We start from the raw sequence: 19,737 nt of genomic DNA, 5'->3' as shown, positions 1-19,737 counted from the left end.
TTTATCTATCAAGCCTAAAAGAAAAATCTCTGGTTTCAGTTGTGGATTCCAGTATTGCTCTGCCTTTTTACATTTCTACCAAAGATGATAAAAATGTACCTTCGGGCTGATTATATTTCCAACATATGTTTGACACATCCTTGTGCATCCTGACAGTTTATCAGATGTTAAACACCATCGGCAAGGGCAGTGCATATCTTTGAAAAAAGCACGAGAAGTAGAATTTCTATTAGGAAAATGGCACTTTTTTTCCTTTTTTGCACCAAGTATAAAATGGCTGCTGCTGAAATACTTGTTTTTGGCAGGTCCCACGGAAGTTAAAGCAGATGAACATCCTCGCCATGGGTGCAACATAGAAACAGTGGCAAAGTTGAAACCTTGCTTTATAACCGATGGGACAGGAACTGTGACTGCAGCAAATGCCTCAGGTTGGTTTGTTGAGCAATGTAAAGATAAGCCATAAAATCATTTGTTCCGGTTTTAGCAATCAGGAAGGAAGGAAGGAAGGAAGGAAGGAAGGAAGGATCATTAACTATAACTGGAAAGGTTTTGATGCTGGTATTGCCTACATACCCTCCTATTAAATATGAACTTTCCACTTTTTAAAAAGCTATATACTGTATCTAACCGAAAAATGTTTCAGAGATAAGCAATGTTAGCTTAAAGGAGTAGATATTTTCCGGGAAAATTTTCTTTTCCTCTCATGCCTCATCCTGGCCAAATCTAAAAGTTTCCACTGGAAATTACTGCTTTATGATGGAAATATCCATGAAGATAAAGCTGGGCAAAACTGATATATCTGGAGGTATCAAGCTTTGTTAGATACTTTAAAGCTAGGTTTAGTTGTTTTTCTCTTCAGGTATAAACGATGGTGCTGCTGCTGTAATTCTTATGAAAAAATCAGAAGCGGTTAAACGAAATCTCACTCCTTTGGCATGGATCGTGTCTTCGGCTCAAGTTGGTGTTGATCCTTCAGTTATGGGAATAGCACCCATCACGGCCATAAGAAAAGCTGTAAGTAGGGAAGAGGGTCCATTCCACTGAATTAGTGTTAATTCTGAAAATTAAACTGTTTTTTTAAGCCTAGTATATTCATATCATAATATGTATAACCTGTCCCAATCCTAATGAATTATGGTAGCTTTGCTAATAAATGTTTCATTAACTCTGTTACTGAATTTTTCCAGGTATTTTTCTTTCTGGATATTAAACTGTATGTATGCACTTGCATATGTGCATACACTTTTGTGGAAAGAAAACAAGTGCATAGGTCATTAGTGAAGATTGAACACTCAAGAGTTAATTGAATTAAGCATTTTTCCATAACTATAGGAGGGGATGATTCCAGCATCATGCATTTGTGGGCCTATCCCGTATGCGTGCTTAGAGATTAGTTTATTTCAGTATCATATCTTAAATACTGATTTGAGCATCAATTTTTTTATTAAAAACAAACACTGTATTTGTAATCAGAGCATTATTTATCTTTTTATTACAAATAATTATATTTTGGGGGGGATAGAACTAATTTTCTAACAGAATTCAGCCATGATTTTTAGCCATGTTAATTGAACAAGCTTGTTGATCTTTTGTAGGTTGAAAAAGCTGGTTGGACATTGGATCAAGTGGATCTGTATGAAATTAATGAAGCTTTTGCTGCCGTAGGTGTAGCAATAACAAAAGAACTAAAATTGAAACCAGAAAAGGTATGTTCAACATTGCCATAAAAGCACAATTACTGCAAATCTGTTTATAGCCTGGAATGCATATTCTGCTCCAGATGAATAGGGCACGGAAATATATTTTGTTTGATGCAAACCTGAAATATTTGCTAGATGGGATGGGAAGGGTAACTGATTCAAAGTAGTTTGTCATCTGAAATACTTTGCAGGATATCAATTTGAGGAAAATTGACAAACTATATAGATGGGGAATTCCAGTGCAAATTAGTACTTCAGTGATTAAGAGCTTATCTTTCTCTCTGCAGTGATCCATAATCTCTCTAAATCTTATGTTCACTTTTTAAAAAAAATGTTTTTTAAATGCAGACATATTGAACATAAGATATAACTTGGCACTCAGTGATGCTAGTATTCAAATAAAATTTCATTTTCCTTTGGAAACAAAACTTACGTTGAGTTGTGCATTTCTAGTAGCTGTCCACAAGGAATATATTTAGGCGTTGTAGTCCAAAAAGGACATCAAAAAATTAAAGGAAGTTCAGAGAACACAAGTTCTACGTGGAACGATTGAAGGAATTGGATATATTTAGGCTGTAGAAGACTGAAGGGATGTATGGAAAGAATCTTTAAAGGACTGTCTTGGTTCTCCATTTCCCCAAGGGCTGGGATCAGAATCAGTGAGTTGTAAGCCCAGGTTAATATTCGGGCTGGATATCAAGAGTGATTTTTCTGACAGTAAAATCTATTAACCAGCAAGTTTATTTCATGAAATAGTATTCATCTTTCTCTGGAGGTTCTCTGGTGGTCCATTTACTTCAAGTGCATTAGCAGATTCTGCAACTGAACAGTATTATTGCACTGCAGGAATATATATTCTGATCATTTTGGGCCCCTCATCATTCAGACATGACTGATTAACCTAGAACTGCGAGAAGTTATGATCACCATTTTATGCTAGCTCCAGTACTTCGTAGGGGAGCAGTAAAGTTGGAGGTCCAAGCAGAATGTTCCTTCCATAGATTTGGTGGCTGGGGATAAAAACTGAATAGCCAAACAGCAGGTGCTTGCTTAAAAAATGCTAAGAAAATTTAAAGGCATGTTTGAAGTAGAATCAGGCAAGTGTGTTGTGTAAGTAATGGCTCAATCAGAGACACACTTTCGTCTAATCTCAATGTGAAAATGAATCTTGCCCACTTCACTATAAAATCTATTGTCAGAGGTTTCCAATTCTTGGTCTAAACATTAGGTTCGAAAATAGGAAAGGAAGATTTCTACATTTGATTTAACAAATACTTCTGATGTATTATTTGTTTGTTTTATTTATTTTGACAGATTAACATTGAAGGTGGGGCTGTTGCTCTTGGCCACCCTCTTGGAGCATCTGGGTGTCGAATCCTTGTTACACTTCTGCACTCACTAGAACGAACAGGTGGAAAACGAGGAGTTGCGGCTTTATGTATAGGAGGAGGAATGGGCATAGCTATGTGTGTAGAAAGATAAAGGAAACTTTTCTTTGATTTTGTACTAATTTGTAACATGACTCACCTTTATTAGTAAGTAATAAAGAAACAATATTAGGCAATACTGTACCTATTTCTTGATACTAGGCAAGATCCAAGCATCCTACTGTCAGTTTAAATAGAACTTTCTGCGGCTAACTACTTGGACTCTTTCTTGCCTCAGATTTCTCATGAAGACAAGGGATCCACTGAATCTTTTAAAAGCAGAAGGCAGCCAATAAATACCATTCGCACCCAGCCTAATATTAACACCTGCAGATAACTTCATCCTGCCTTTGAGAAAAACAGCCATTACAACTTTCCCCCCCTTCTGCAATACCAGCATAAAGCTACGATCAGTTTGTATGTACACAAGGGAGGGTTTTTGTATTCTGCTTCATTATTCTCTGTAGCAAAATACTTAACAAGAAACGCACCAAAAGCTAAGTGTGTGGCTGTAATTTGACTTTGTTAGTGGTAGCTTATTGCTGAAGCCTTCAAGTTTTCTCCAACCGCCTCCCCTTTACATTCTGCGTTATAATACTGATGCAAATACAAAATATGGCCATATTTCATTTATTTTCTAGTTATGCAGAAGTCTTGACAGCTTGCTTTCATCAACAAACTAGTTACTACAGACTTGAGAGCATTTCACAGGAATAGGCAAATAAAAATTCATTTAGTTTTCAATGGCTCCAGATTGAACTGCATCTTCATAGCAGCCTCCTTTGTCACCTTTACTTTCAGGGTGCAACTTAATAAGATCATCAATTCGAAGAATAGTAATTGCTGCTTCCGTTGCAAACTTTAAGCTCTTTATTTTGACTATAGTAGGCTCATATACACCGGCTTGTTTGTTGTCACGTGGTTTCCCATTGATTAAATCAAGACCGATCCTTCAAAAAAGAAGAAAGAAATACTCTTTTAAATAGGAATGTACATTTCAAATGTCTTTGGTATTCTCAAACCCTAAACCTGAAGCAAGAAATCAACTTTCCAACATCAAATGCAACAGAAGTCAAATAGTACCTAGTAGTTCCCTCTGCAAAACCCAACTATTTTATCATATATTTATTTTTATTGCTTAAATTTATATGCTGCCCATCTCACTGATAAAGCAATTCTGGGAGGCTTACAAAATGGTAAAAAAAAATTAAATATAAAAACAGTTAAAATTAAAAAGATTTAAACCAAGGGGATGGACAACATGGGGGTGAAGTCTTTTACACTGTAAACCACTTCCAGTGAAGAGCAGCCCCATTGGGGCCCCAAGTCATCTGGCAAAACCATGCTTTTAGGCAATTCCGGAAAGCCAGAAAGGTGGAAGCAGATCTTACCTCAGGTACCAGAATGTTCGACAGTAGGAGCTGTAATATATACTAAGAATACGTAAAATCTAGAATTTTTTTTAAACAAAATGTATTTGTAATAACTGGCAATTTCTGGTCAGGTCATGCCAATTCTGCTAAGGTTTTATCTGTTTTTCGTGAGTTATTCCTACAAAATTGAAAACTTTGTGAAGTCCCAAGGGAAAGTTTGTTCCACAACATAAGAAACCAGAAGTTATCCAGTTTGGGGGATAACTTCTGGGAAATTGCCAGCCCATGCACTGAATTAGACAAATGTTATCCAGAAAGAAACTAGAACATTCTGGAATGATCAAGAACACTCCGCATCTGAAAATCTAGGTTTTGCATACCCAAAATATATATAACACTCCCATTTTTTCTAATAAAGTGATAAGTCACCTATACAGGGCCACTTAATTTAAACACATTCTGTATGCAAGCATCTTAAAACTAGGCATCATTTTGGCTTAGGATGCTGAATGTTAATGCCCAATTCTGACTCATTCAACAAGATTAAGCAAAAATGCATAAAGCAAATCAATATTCTGACATTGCCATCAATTCTGTGCACACTTACCACTTCAAATTTTTGCGATCTGGATTTACTTGAGCTTCATTGTGAAATGCTCTGAGCTTTGCAACAAGGTCTATAGCATCTTGAGCAGCATTAACTGCTAATGTATTTGGAATAACTAGAAGAGATCTTGCAAATTCTGCTATAGCAAGCTGCTCCCGTGATCCCTAATTGAAACAAGAAAAAAACTATTAATATATAATAAAATAACGGAGAGCGACAATGAAGCTACACTTGTTGGATGTGCTAAAATGAAGACTGGATAGCCACCAAGGATAAAGCTTTAATATGATCTGCAGCAAGCAGGAAATAGGACTTGTTAAATAGCTCCGCCAGTCCTTTTCATATACAGATAGCACTGAATGTTAATATAAGTCTGATTTCCTAAGAAAAACATAATTTAAACTTTAGTTAACTAAACACTTACCATGCTAGTTGCATAATTTTCTAGATAAATAGAAAGTGCTGCTTCAACTGCACCACCTCCCGGTACAACCGACTTTGACTCTAGTATTCTTTTGACCACACAAAGAGCATCATGCAAAGACCTCTCCATTTCATCACACATGAAGTCATTTGCTCCTCGTAATATAATGGCAGCTGAAGTCCGTGCCTTAGTACTGTTTCAGAAAGAGAGAGAATTTTTTTTCCTTGTGAAATAATTATCAAACTATAAATCTCTAACCCTGAGGGTAGGGAAATGCTAGAATTCTGTGTGTCCAAGTTCATCAACAAAGTCAAGACATTTACTGTCTCAACATTTATAGGGGGACTTAAAGTAATTTATCCCACGCGTATAACTGCTCATACAATTTGAAAATAGCATGGCAGCAATTAAATGGGAAATACTTTCAAAGGTTACAACAAAATGCATCCATCACAAATTATATAAGGTAGGCATTTTCTTACTTTTTAATTAAAATCAATTCATCATCACAAATTCGTTCTTGAACCACCTCTTCTGCTTGTCCCAGCATTGATGCTTCAAAAGTTTCTTCACCTTCCAGATTTGCCAGATTAGAACAAGCAGTGGCTAATACAAAGTAAAAAGATTTGATAAATCATCACAATTTTATATATCTATATCTACTCGTCAGANATATATATATATATATATATATATATATATATATATATATATATATATATATATAAACAGTTAAAATTAAAAAGATTTAAACCAAGGGGATGGACAACATGGGGGTGAAGTCTTTTACACTGTAAACCACCTCCAGTGAAGAGCAGCCCCATTGGGACCCCAAGTCATCTGGCAAAACCATGTTTTTAGGCAATTCCGGAAAGCCAGAAAGGTGGAAGCAGATCTTACCTCAGGTACCAGAATGTTCGACAGTAGGAGCTGTAATATATACTAAGAATACGTAAAATCTAGCATTTTTTTAAACAAAATATATTTGTAATAACAATGGCAATTTCTGGTCAGGTCATGCCAATTCTGCTAAGGTTTTATCTGTTTTTCATGAGTTATTCCTACAAAATTGAAAACTTTGTGAAGTCCCAAGGGAAAGTTTGTTCCACAACATAAGAAACCAGAAGTTATCCAGTTTGGGGGATAACTTCTGGGAAACTGCCAGCCCGTGCACTGAATTAGACAAATGTTATCCAGAAAGAAACTAGAACATTCTGGAATGATCAAGAACACTCCGCATCTGAAAATCTAGGTTTTGCACACCCAAAATATATACAACACTCCCATTTTTTCTAATAAAGTGATAAGTCACCTATACAGGGCCACTTAATTTAAACACATTCTGAATGCAAGCATCTTAAAACTAGGCATCATTTTGGCTTAGGATGCTGAATGTTAATGCCCAGTTCTGATTCATTCAACAAGATTAAGCAAAAATGCATAAAGCAAACCAATATTCTGACATTGCCATCAATTCTGTGCACACTTACCACTTCAAATTTTTGCGATCTGGATTCACTTGAGCTTCATTGTGAAATGCTCTGAGCTTTGCAACAAGGTCTATAGCATCTTGAGCAGCATTAACTGCTAATGTATTTGGAATAACTAGAAGAGATCTTGCAAATTCTGCTATAGCAAGCTGCTCCCGTGATCCCTAATTGAAACAAGAAAAAATCTATTAATATTGATGTTAATATATGATAAAACAATGGAGAGCGACAATGAAGCTACACTTGCTGGATGTGCTAAAATGAAGACTGGATAGCCACCAAGGATAAAGCTTTAATATGATCTGCACCAAGCAGGAAATAGGACTTGTTAAATAGCTCCCGCCAGTCCTTTTCATATACAGATAGCACTGAATGTTAATATAAGTCTGATTTCCTAAGAAAAACATAATTTAAACTTTAGTTAACTAAACACTTACCATGCTAGTTGCATAATTTTCTAGATAAATAGAAAGTGCTGCTTCAACTGCACCACCTCCCGGTACAACCGACTTTGACTCTAGTATTCTTTTGACCACACAAAGAGCATCATGCAAAGACCTCTCCATTTCATCACACATGAAGTCATTTGCTCCTCGTAATATAATGGCAGCTGAAGTCCGTGCCTTAGTACTGTTTCAGAAAGAGAGAGATTTTTTTTTCCTTGTGAAATAATGATCAAACTATAAATCTCTAACCCTGAGGGTAGGGAAATGCTAGAATTCTGTGTGTCCAAGTTCATCAACAAAGTCAAGACATTTACTGTCTCAACATTTATAGGGGGACTTAAAGTAATTTATCCCACGCGTATAACTGCTCATACAATTTGAAAATAGCATGGCAGCAATTAAATGGGAAATACTTTCAAAGGTTACAACAAAATGCATCCATCACAAATTATATAAGGTAGGTATTTTCTTACTTTTTAATTAAAATCAATTCATCATCACAAATTCGTTCTTGAACCACCTCTTCTGCTTGTCCCAGCATTGATGCTTCAAAAGTTTCTTCACCTTCCAGATTTGCCAGATTAGAACAAGCAGTGGCTAATACAAAGTAAAAAGATTTGATAAATCATCACAATTTTATATATCTATATCTACTCGTCAGAAGGAATATTAACAATAGCAATCATCTACATAATTAAGCTCTGTATTGACAAGACAAACGTGATTATATTTACAGATGTCTGTAATTACCTCCAGAAGCCTTAGCAATGCGTTTAAGGTCTCTTTTCAGAACTCTGCGTACTGCCATAGCACCAGCATCCACGAAGTACTTCAGACACATATCATCAATGCCCCCAGTGGTCAAAATAACATTTGCTCCTGTAGCCAAGATCTTCTGAATTTTTTCTTTAGTGATGTCAGCCTCTCTGCATAAGAAAGTGCACATTGAGTAAACAGAACTATAAACTTAAATTCAAGAGAATCACAAAAGTTTTTAATTAATAGTTGGAAAGTGTGTCACAATAATCCTTTAATCATGCGTTCCTCAAAATTCAATGTAGATGAAATCTGTCCATTGTTACACTGGATCACTGAGTTAATTTCCAAGACTAATTAAAGGAAAACACTTCAGGATACTACCAGTAAACAAAAAAAGAGACATTACTAACTTTTAAAAATGCATTTATCAGGCAAACAGGAAAGAACTTAACCAGATCTTGCAAATTATAGATTAATGTAGCTATTGGATATAGAAAGAACAATGATATTTGACAGAATACTGTTATATTCCTTGTCAAAATTTGTATTTAAGATGCCATTCTCTTTAAGACGTGTGGGACAAATGATGGAAATGTACAGATTTATTTGTTTATATTTCCTATTTCAAAACTACCCATTTGCCTCATTTTAGTTAAAAAAAAAAGCTCTTTATATAATACCTCTGTCTAATCTGATCCAGTTTTTCTGGGTCTGTGATTACCACCTGAACACCGAGCTTCATTTTAGTTTTCTGTAGGCTGAAATCAAGGCATGCAATTTTGGCGTTAACTATTCTCTTAGGCATACCTAAAAGAAAAAGGGAAATGCTCTTAAAATTCCATATAAAAGATTCCATATAATGCATTTAAAACAGAGTGATACCTTTTCTTTCATAAGCATCCCTTGGTTTGCTTCTCCTATTGACTTTAATAAGTATAAAACTAACAGTATATACTTTCACAAATGGGAAAGAGGTCCCACTCCATTATAAACAATGAGGCCAAACTAAATAATCCATCTTAAAATATTTGAAATTCACCAAAGCTCCCAAGTTTTTGAAGTCATACCATTGCATATATCAAATGCATTGTACTTCCCCTTGATTACTACCAAAATGAAAAGTTAACTTTCTGAGAGATCGTCAAACCACCCTCTTTAATATTAATCTTGCACAATCATCAATATTCTTATGTCAATTTACAAAAAATTCTCTTTCCAAAGAGATGTATAAAAACAATTATTTTTCTTCTGGAGACAAAAACTTCCCCCACATCTTTTGAGGAAGAGTACATTTATAACCAAGAATTTGTGTTCCATTCTGAATATTATCACCTTTCTCTGTCTTTTAAATATCACTTTCTACCCTAATCTTTTCAGGTAATTTAGGAGGGAAAAGTTAAACTGAGTAATATAATGTTAAACTGAGTTAAGTTAAAGATAAACTGAGTGATATAATGGAACTCAACTTATACCTAATTAAAGCTTCATACCTTACCCTGATAGGGAAAATAGAGACCTAATTTAGGAAAGTCATCTCCATTCAAGCAAAGGGGAAGGAAACTCAATCTGAAGATACTTGCCTCAACTACATTACAAATGTGTAAAATAATTCCAACCTCTATGTTGTTATACGTACTATTTCTTCTAGCTGACTTATCAGTCAAAAAGACCATTTCCAAAAAATTGTTTATATACAGATATAAAATTGCAATAACTTTTAAAATTACATCCATTTACTATTTTATGGGAGGAACTGATCTTACCTTGGGATCCCACAACACAGTTTAATGCATAGCCATTTACAAGAATACTCTCTTTCTGACTGCGACCATGTGCCTTCAAAACGTTGATAGAGCTGATAGGATAATGTGGTTGTCCCTTTTGATCTGTGTATTTTACTGCAAGTACAGCATCTACTACAATGTTGGCAAAGAAGTCACTGTCACTACAAGAACACTGTTAAGGTTAATGTAGGCTAATACATGAAATGTAAATCCTTTATGGCTCACAACACTGAGAATTACAAATGCTAATAAAAATGTCATTTTTCTTCAGAAATTAGAACCTTCAGTCAGTATCTGATTTCTACACAATACCAGTTCCTAATTTACTCTGTGAAAGGATACACTCCTATGATTTTGGATGACATTGATGTTTTTGCTGCATTAATAAGACAGTCTTTGCCCAGCTCATCTGAGTTAATAACCAAATTTTCATTGATGTAACGAACTGCCTCCCTGTTGGGGAAAAGAAACCCAGTATTTTCATAGAATCATCAGAATTTAAACTGAATGTTGATTAAAGTACATATAAATAGGAGTGTGCAAAACTTGCTACTTCAGGGAACATCAGACATTGTATTTTCTTCCAGACTCTACTGTTCTGGCCATTCTGGTGAGTAGACCTACTGTTTACTTCTGGAATTTTCCAGAAGAAAAGAGAACCAGAATGTTCCGTTCCCTGAACATTAAGTTGTGTACAGATTAGAAAAATAAAATATCTCAAATTTACATTTTCAATGGCCCTGCATTTATTTCCATGCTTTCTAAACATTTAAAAATCTAAATTTTTAAACACAGCATATCATATCTGTATTGCTCTTAATCATTAAACATGTAAGCTTCGAAATTTAAAAGTTTAATGGACAATATTATAATTCAATTCTATATTCTAGCCAAAGCCCTGACAAGATTGAGATAAAATACTAAAACGTTAAATATAAATTGAACCAAAATTAAGTAAGTTAAAAACCAGGACCAAAATACTGTGGGGTAGAGTTATAGTTATATAAAGACAAATATTTGTTTGGTCAAAAACCAAAGGATAAAATGGGGACAGTATAAAAATTGTTTCCTGTCAATAGACCATTGTTGGCTATCTTGCCCCCAAGCCCTTATGCTTTACTGAATCACAACTGGGGTATAGGTAGCACAAAGAGTTCTAACAAATCTCAAGAGTTCTAACAAATCATGACAGTAACAACAATCCTTTCTTTCCATTGAAGGGGAAAATCTATACCAGGGGTCTTCAAACCTGGCCCTTTTATGGCTTGTGGACTTCAACTCTCAGAATTCCTCAGCCAGCGTGCATGGCTGAGGAATTCTGGGAGTTGAAGTCAAGTCACAAAAGGGCCAAGTCTGAAGACCCCTGATCTATACTGACAAAGCTTCATCTTTTACTTGCTCACTCATAAACACCTGCTTGTATCTAGGTCCAAAACTACCTTTCCAGTTGTTTGTTTTTGGGGGCAGATAACAGCACTCCACCACAATACTCTCAGTGAAAGGGCTCTCTATCTGTTCCTCATGACTGATAGGAGAGGTCATCAATATTTGAAAAATGATATGTGGGCCATCAATATTTGAAAAATGCTATATTGATTAAAGAAAAAATGCATTGGGTGATACTTTGAAACTTAATTGTAAAAGTTAACAGGCAAATTTTATACAATTTCTCATTTGAAGTACTTCAGGAGGTCTTACTTGCAAGCAAGACGATATCCACTAATGACAGAAGTCGGATGAATTTTCTGTTTCACCAATTCATCTGCATTTTTCAAAAGTTCTGCAGCAACAATTACCTATGAAAGAGAACACTTAATTTAAAACTGCTCTGTGAAAAAGTTAAGCCCTTGATACAAACAGTAAAACAAAAGAAAACAAAAACACATAAACTTTCACTCCAGCAGATGAGAGACATTCTTGGAAAACTTACAAATTGCATTTGCTTCAAGAGGCAAAGCTATTCAACTTTCTCTAACATATGGTCCAAGCTACAGGTGTATAGAAATTTTTGTTTTGAATACTGTTAAGCCTGAAGCTGTGCAGAACATCTCATTTTGAGCATTATTGGAAATTTTCAACATTGAAAGTGGTATATCATATTCTCTATGATCATGGAATATAATCACAAATTAACCAGAAGTCAGAATGAACATGTAGAATGAACCAGCCAAGACAAAAAATAATCTGAAAATAATTTTGCCACATTGAAGACAAGGAAGTAAACAGGCCTTTAGCTGATGTTTTAGATGCTGTTGATTGCAACTAAAAGACTGAGCCAGAATAGTGAAAGACATTGGCATGTACTTGCAAAAATATCCCAAGGGGACCTCTCTTGGGAAAACTACCCTAGAGTTACTTTAGGAGTCTAAGAACATTTTCTGGTTTTAAATTCTTGTACCACAAACTATTTAATCCAACATTAGAGTTTAAAATGATTACTTGTCCTCAGTTTTGCATTTCTTTTAGCAGGGTGGCAAGATTAATAAGAAAGCTCTGGCTATAGACAAGAAATTAAAGCCTATTCGTTGCTCACATTTGTCACAATTGTGATGTCGATCACATCACAATTAAACAAATACATGCTTTCTTTTTCTGAAAGTAGCCCTTTGTTAACTATAGTAATTGGGACCAGGGACATTGTCACTATGTGGTCATAAAAGCACATTTGCATGACCATGCCAACTTACAAAACCATTTCCAGCTGCAGTTATTAGGCAAATCCCATGCAGTTGCACTGTCACAGTCCTGTGGTCACCATTTGCAATCTCCTGCTGACTTCTCCATTGATTGTGCTTGTTGGAAGCCACCAATGAAGATCATAAATGATGATCATCTAACTCCAGAACCCTGTGACCATTGTAATTGTGTGTCAGTTGCCAAGCACTCAAATCGTGATTACGATTGCAGGGGACACTGTGATGGTCACAACAAATGCTTTAGGACTACCTTTATAGAATTAAAATTGTTCTATGTTCTGCCACTTCATATAGGAAAAAGATATTATTAGGTCTTTTCCTTCAGACTTTGGCAGTTATTTCTTTATCCCATAAGCATAGCCATTTATTTTGTAGAGGAAATAAATGGTAGTTAAATGGGAACGTTTTTGTTTCATTTTTTTAGAGGGAAACGTAAGTAGCCTTGAAAATGGAATTAGAATTGTATCTTCTCTGAAGATACATCATAATAGTTCTTCCTATCCAAGTGAGACTGTATTTTAACTGAAGACAGTGCCAGAGCTAATTATCCTGTTTTGGTACAATAAGTTAGTGTTTGCCATTAATAAAAGGGGCACAGGTTATTTTCTCATACTTGCATTATAAAATGTAAGTTTTAAATACTAATAATGCTACTTCAATGTTGACATGATTGTGAGAGCATACAATATGCCCATACATACCACAGAAGTAGTCCCATCTCCAACTTCTTTGTCTTGCAATTCTGCTAGTTCACACAGTACTTTTGCAGCAGGATGCTCTACCTCCAGCAACTTCAGAATAGTTGCACCATCATTAGTAATGGTCACATCCTAATATTCCAAATACACAAAAATCATTCATGTAGCTTAATACTGATTGGGATCACGGAATAATTGTCTTTCAATTAGTGATGTATTTAATTATTTAACCATCATATATCTAACAATCCAGTTGTAGATGCTACTAAATGATAGCTGCTTTTTTTGCATAATGTATACCCTAAAAACCATGGTTTTGTCAATGGGCCTGGTGACTATAAATGGAGACAGAGCCAATCAAGTGGCTCATTTGTGTTGTTGATGCCGTGGGGGTGGTGGGGGTTATATGGTGGGTTTTTAAAATTTTGTAAGCTATCCAGAGCCACCTATATGTGAGTTGGATGGCTGTATAAATTTATTAAAATAAATAAACGTGTAAGAATAGGCTATTGTCCTTATTAAGGTCTAGAATTAATATTTAGTTTCATCCCGACCTTATTGTTATAAATAACATACTTAATCCTCTTTCCTCTTCCTATTTTCCATATAACCAACAACCCGTGAAGTGGGTTGGGCTGACTGTAATAACTAACCCAAAGTGACAGAAAATATTTTCCTGATATGGAAACATCAGTGTGAAACTATCAAACTGAAGCCAAAGAAGCATCCCTCTTTCCCTTTAGCAAAGGAATAGAATAGAACAGAAGTGAAGCTGGAAGGGAACTTGGAGGTCTTCTAGTCCAGCCCCCTGCTTGAGCAGGAGAATCTATACTATCTCAGACAAGTGACTGTCTAGTCTCTTCTTAAAAATCTCCAATGATGGAGCGCCCACGATTTCTGAAGGCAAGCTGTTCCACTGGTTAATCGTCCTCACTGTTAAGAAGTTTCTCCTTAATTCCAGGTTGCTTCTCTCTTTGGTCAGTTTCCAACCATTGTTTCTTTTCTTGCCCTCTGGTGCTTTGGAGAATAGTTTGATGCCCTTTTCTTTGTGGCAGCCCCTCAAATACTGGAATACTGCTATCATGCTATCTTTGGCTAAAAGTTGGCCAAAGGTTTTTTTATTTCATTCTATTTATCCTGTTTTTGTTTGTTGTTTCTATTTCTGGTTCTTTTTATTTTAGAAATACAAAATTAAAAATAAATGTTGACTTAGTGAGGCAGTCCAAAAACTGCTACCAAGATTTTTTTTTGCTATTCCTAGAGCAAAAGATTTCTGAGTATTCTAAACTACTTTTTTGACACCTGTGTGAAGAACTACACATACACAGAGGTAGGGGTAAAGGATTTGTTTTCTTCTTTCCCAGATTAGGAATACATAAATAGAATCTTGGGGTGGAGAAAAACCCTACCTATCCATCCTCCCACCATATTAGTTAGCTACCTTGAATATAATGATTGCTCAGCTTTCTTCTTTTAAAATTAAGACAAATTATGTTCCACTGGTAGTTTCAAAAAAGAAGATCTACTTACACCAATGTCATCCACCAGCATTTTATCCAAGCCAACTGGACCCAGTGAACTCTTTACAATATTGGCAATTGAAGCAGCAGCTGTAACTGTTTTAACAAAACAGATTTTTTTTCTTCATAAACAGAATTGTTTCCTAAAATTTTAACTCATGCAATTCAAGTACTAAATATATGCTTTTAAATATTTTAAAAATAGCAAATAGTTTTGGGCAACAAAATTGGCAATTACTTTGCTAAGGGTTTAACAACATAAATTTTACACATACAAATGTCTTTTGTAGTTGAATTTGAAAACAGACTGTATGCTGTAGCTTACACTAAGCAGGAGTTTTATACACAGGCTATACATAGTTTGTGAACCAGTCGTTCAGCTTATAAGCAAAACATAGGCCATTATGAAGACTTTCGTGCATAATTAACTTCAGGTTCTTTGCATCAGCTACTAACAAAGGAACAACATGATTCAGTCTTAAAAATACTGTACTTGTCTTTGTAATGCTTTGTTCTGCCATTTCATATAGAAAGAAGCTGATATTCATTCTTCTCCATCAGACTGTGACAGACATTTATTTATCCCATAAGGATTATCTCTTATTTTGTAGTGCAAATAAGAGGCAGTACAATGGGACATAATACCTAGCAATTTCTTCTGGAACTATTTTAATAAGAGAAATGTATGACAATCTAGTACACGGGTGTCAAACTTGCTGCGTCATGTGACATGTTGCGATGTATCACAACTTTTTTTTCATTGTGGGTGCTGGGGTGGGCGCGGCCTCTGCATAATGCCGGCAGTTTGACACCCCTGATCTAGTAGATTGAAATATAACAGCATTTCTTTTTTTAACAAAATCTCTCATATATATTTGGATTATGAACATCTATTTTTAAATTGTCTCTTAACACTGAAACAAGAGGCACATAAATGCATATCACCACAGGATCCAGAGTAAAAGAGACAGCATTTATGTTTTCTTCTCTAAGGTGTTACCAATCAGTAAAGCAGTTTTGTAGTACAGCTGGGCTCTTGGTAACCACATAGAAACATGGTTTGCTTAACAACACAAGAGTGGTTTGTTACTGTCTTCCTAAACTTTCGAACTTTAATTGCAGTACAATACTGAGATTTAATAATCAAACTGAACCCAATGCAATTATTTTCTACTACAGCCTGCTCTGCATATATTTCTTACAGGAGCAGAAAGCAAGAGACATAGATATTTAAGTAGAAACTGTGGCAACCCCCCTCTTTACAGGACTATATGTCTTTGAAATGTCTTCCAGAAATCGAAGACATTTAATTTAAACACCTCTAACTTCAAGAGAAGGACTAACATTCTTTGGGAGATATTTTGATAGGACATAAAGGAACATCTGATTCTGAAAAAAATATGGTGTAACAGTAAATAGGGTTGCCAGGTCTGCTTCCCAAAAATAGTGGACAAGCGGGGGGGGGGGGTGTTAAGTAGTAAAAAAAAGTAGACTGTACAGCTTTAGATTACGTACCATTTCATCATAAAGCTTTTGAATAAAAAAAAATGTCCACTATTTTGTGGAAAAAAAAATAGTGAACATAATCCGGGTGATTCTGGATCTCCCCTCCTTCCGCCGCGCCCTCAAGACTTGGTTATTTCAGCGGGCAGTTCTGGCCTAGGGGTATTTTAATTGGTTTTAACAAAATTTTAGTAGAAGCGGCCAATTCAAATATTTATTTTTAATCATTTTTAAATTTTGTATGGTATTGTACTATTGTTTTTAAACTGGCTGTAAGGCGCCCTGAGTCCTCCGGGAGAAGGGCGGGGTATAAATTTAATAAAATGAAATGAAAATGAAATAATGTGAAAAAAAGTGGACTGTCCACTCAAATAGTGGACACCTGGCAACCCTAACAGTTAAGGATCAAAATGTTTCGGCTCCCAAGAATATATGTTTCCTATAGCAATTTACCACCGCTAACCTATCTTTTCCCCAGAGAGAGACTCTGCATCCAGATGGGATTAACAACGCTGCTTCTTAACTGCCAGTGTACTTATAAGGCAGTGTTTCTCAACCTTGACAATTTTAAGGCATGTGGACTTCAACTCCCAGAATTCCACAGCCAGCATCGCTGGCTGTGGAATTCTGGGAGTTGAAGTCCACATGCCTTAAAATTGTCAAGGTTGAGAAACACTGTAATATAAGGGAAGCGATCCAGGCTCTAAACCCCGGTCACTAAACTACCAATTCATACGGGGCGGGACTGAAGTTCTCCCACGTGAGAATCGGAGATAACTGTATGTCAGTTGCAGCGCAGACAGAGTCTCGGGCAGTTATCTCAGGTCTACGCGGAGCACAACCCGAACTGGGCAGCCAAGGGCCGCCGAGCTCCTAATGCGGGTCCCTTTTTCCTCGTCCTCGTCCGCAACCTAAGAGGCGGCGCCGCAACCCTTCTTCCCCTTTGGGGTTATAGTAAAACACGTGCGGCCGGTCGGCAACCGCTGCTTTTCTTCCGCGGGGCCGACTTCGCACCCAGGCCGGCTCCATCCCGCTCGGGAAGCACGAGTTCAAAACAGCATGGCCGTCCCCGATCGATGCCCGCGCCCACGCCCAAGTTTCCACGCGCCACGAACGGCGAAGTGACCGTTAACTCTCCGGCGACTCGGACCGTGGCGGGTGTTCAAAGCCGGAGGGAAAAAGCTTTTTTAAGGTTACCGTTTTGCGCCCGGACGCTGTCGCCGGTGTCCCGCTCCCCGAAGACCGCCAAAGGCCCCTCCAGCGCCATTTTCCCGGACAAAGAGACCGAGGCGGCAACGCGCACGAGCCTGCAGGGATTGCGGCGGGCGAGGCGAGGCCTTCTGGGTAGCTCCGCCCCTCGGGCCTAAGCCTATCGACGAATCCAACGCGAATCGGCTGCACGGGAGTGTCGTAAAACTAGCGTGACGTAGGAAATAAAAGCAACGAACTCCCCTGCTCGGCCCGTTGGGTCTTTGAAGACGATTGGCGATCGGGCCGCAAACGACCCACCCCTTTTTTCGCGGGACGACCAATGAGAGCAGACGGGTGGGTCACTGTGTTCTAGAAGATTCTATCGAGGATTAGAGTAACCGCTTCCTTCAAGGAGGGCATTAAGGGCCGCGGCTCGCTTGCGGGGTTCGTCGTTTAACAAAGAAGCACAAATGAAAAGAATGGTCCATAAAAAGAATGATCAATGACGTCTTTGTTCCTTATAACAGCTGATCAAACTAGGCCAGGGGTAGGCAACCTCGGCTCTTTTATGGCTCATGGACTTCAACTCCCAGAATTCCTGAGTCAGCATAGCTGACTCAGGAATTCTGGGAGTTGAAGTCCATGAGCCATAAAAGAGCCGAGGTTGCCTACCCCTGAACTAGGCTAAGATTCCGTTCCGCAAAGGCTTTTTAAAACACCGAACCCAGAGAAGCTCGGTACATAAAAGGTTAAAAGTACCCAGTCACGTGGTCTTTTTCCACATCGAGGTTGCACCGGATATGAATGAAGTGCTTCCTTTGAATCTCAAACTCACCTACATAGGGGGGAAAAAAAAAAAAAGGAAAAGCGGCATCCCAACCATTACGTACTCAATTGCAGATGTTGCTTAGAGATCCCCAAGCGTTTATTAGCCTGATATTTGGATGTTTGCAATTACGGTTATTCTTGGAGAAGTTGTAAGATCGTATAGACTAGCAATAGCACTCAGACTTATATACCGTTTCACAGTGCTTTACAGCCCTCTCTAAGCGGTTTACAACAATCTGGGTCCTCATTTTACCGACCTCGGAAGGATGGAAGGCTGAGTCAATCTGTTCGCTCCCAATCGTATACAGATGTATACAGGACTACAGAGCCAGCTTTTTCTGACTCAGAATTGCTCCCCGATTAAGATAACCCTGGATGATTTTCTAATTCTGAAAAAAAGTATGCTCGCTATGTCTCAACAATCATTCTCTTAATATTGCACATTAAGGGAGATGAAATCGAAACATTGATAAGTTCTGAACTGTCATCTTCATCATTATGATTATTGAGAACCAGTTCGGGGTAGCGGTTAAGACGTCAGGTTAAAAACCATAGGTTCTGCCTTAGGCAAAAAGCAGACTGGATGATCCTGGGCCAATAAAACGTCACGTTTCGGTAGGACCGATACTGGTTATTATTACATTGTATTATTCTCCAAAGCACCTGAAAGCAGATCAAGAAGTAAAAGACGGATTGATACTAACGAATTCACCCACGTTTTGGTGCAAGGTCTCCTCTTGTTTACACTTCAATTTTACTTCTTTTAGAAGCCTCTCTATACCTGTAAAATTTGCTGTTGAACACCATGCTTAAATCCAGCGATGTCCGTGAGAATATGTTGAACTTTTTTTATTTCCTTAATAAAATTTCCTTTATTTCCTTATCCTTCGCATAAAACAAAGAACGCATTTAAGGACATCTCTGCGCATTCCTAAGGCGAAGGGTCTGGTGCACAGAACAGGGGCAATGGGCTAGGAAAACATTGCTATAGGAATGGTAAAGTTCCCGATTTAAAAATCAGAAAGTTTTCCATTCCTCTATAGCAGGGGTAGGCAACCTTGGCTCTTTTATGACTCGTGGACTTCATAAAAGAGCCAAGATTGCCTACCCCTGCTCTATAGCAACGTTTTTCAAACATGCCGGCTGGGCAATTCTGAGAATTAAAGTCTTCGTACCTTAAAGTCGCCAAGTTTGAAAAACACTGCTCTACAGTTAACAAATCTATAGCTACGTTCATCCGCATAGTTATTGGCTTATAGGGCCATTCTAGAGGAAATGAAGCAGATTAATA

At 37.2% G+C, this 19,737-nt stretch overlaps 2 protein-coding genes and 2 non-coding genes across 4 annotated transcripts; 1 reads left to right on the top strand and 3 right to left on the bottom strand.

The window, feature by feature from the left end:
• Nucleotides 1-133: 133 nt before the first annotated feature.
• On the top strand, nt 134-3,262 carry ACAT2 (acetyl-CoA acetyltransferase 2; the record flags this gene model as incomplete). The annotated part of the gene is made up of 4 exons (XM_015826962.2): nt 134-428; nt 860-1,014; nt 1,596-1,706; nt 3,015-3,262. Coding segments are annotated over 4 exons (729 nt in total), but the record flags the coding sequence as incomplete, so codon positions are not given.
• Nucleotides 3,209-17,756, bottom strand: TCP1 (t-complex 1). Its single transcript, XM_015826964.1, has 12 exons — nt 17,625-17,756; nt 14,935-15,020; nt 13,408-13,536; nt 11,709-11,806; nt 10,353-10,463; nt 9,990-10,171; nt 8,907-9,033; nt 8,218-8,393; nt 7,941-8,064; nt 7,459-7,651; nt 7,022-7,185; nt 3,209-4,077 (listed from the first exon to the last, which is right to left on the bottom strand). The coding sequence occupies exons 1-12, from the start codon at nt 17,692-17,694 to the stop codon at nt 3,861-3,863; spliced, it is 1,677 nt and encodes a 558-aa protein (XP_015682450.1). The 5' UTR covers nt 17,695-17,756; the 3' UTR covers nt 3,209-3,860.
• LOC114923418 lies at nt 12,974-13,109 on the bottom strand. The gene has a single exon (XR_003810616.1). It is a non-coding gene; the product is annotated as a small nucleolar RNA SNORA29 (small nucleolar RNA).
• Nucleotides 15,428-15,563, bottom strand: LOC114923419. The gene has a single exon (XR_003810617.1). It is a non-coding gene; the product is annotated as a small nucleolar RNA SNORA29 (small nucleolar RNA).
• Nucleotides 17,757-19,737: the final 1,981 nt, after the last annotated feature.

The sequence above is a fragment of the Protobothrops mucrosquamatus genome, unplaced genomic scaffold (genome assembly GCF_001527695.2).
Source record: "Protobothrops mucrosquamatus isolate PMUCROS unplaced genomic scaffold, P.Mucros_1.0 scaffold3409, whole genome shotgun sequence".
NCBI lineage: Eukaryota > Metazoa > Chordata > Lepidosauria > Squamata > Viperidae > Protobothrops > Protobothrops mucrosquamatus.
The sequence above is the reverse complement of the archived record's forward strand: the minus strand, read 5'-3'. Positions and strand labels throughout refer to the sequence as shown.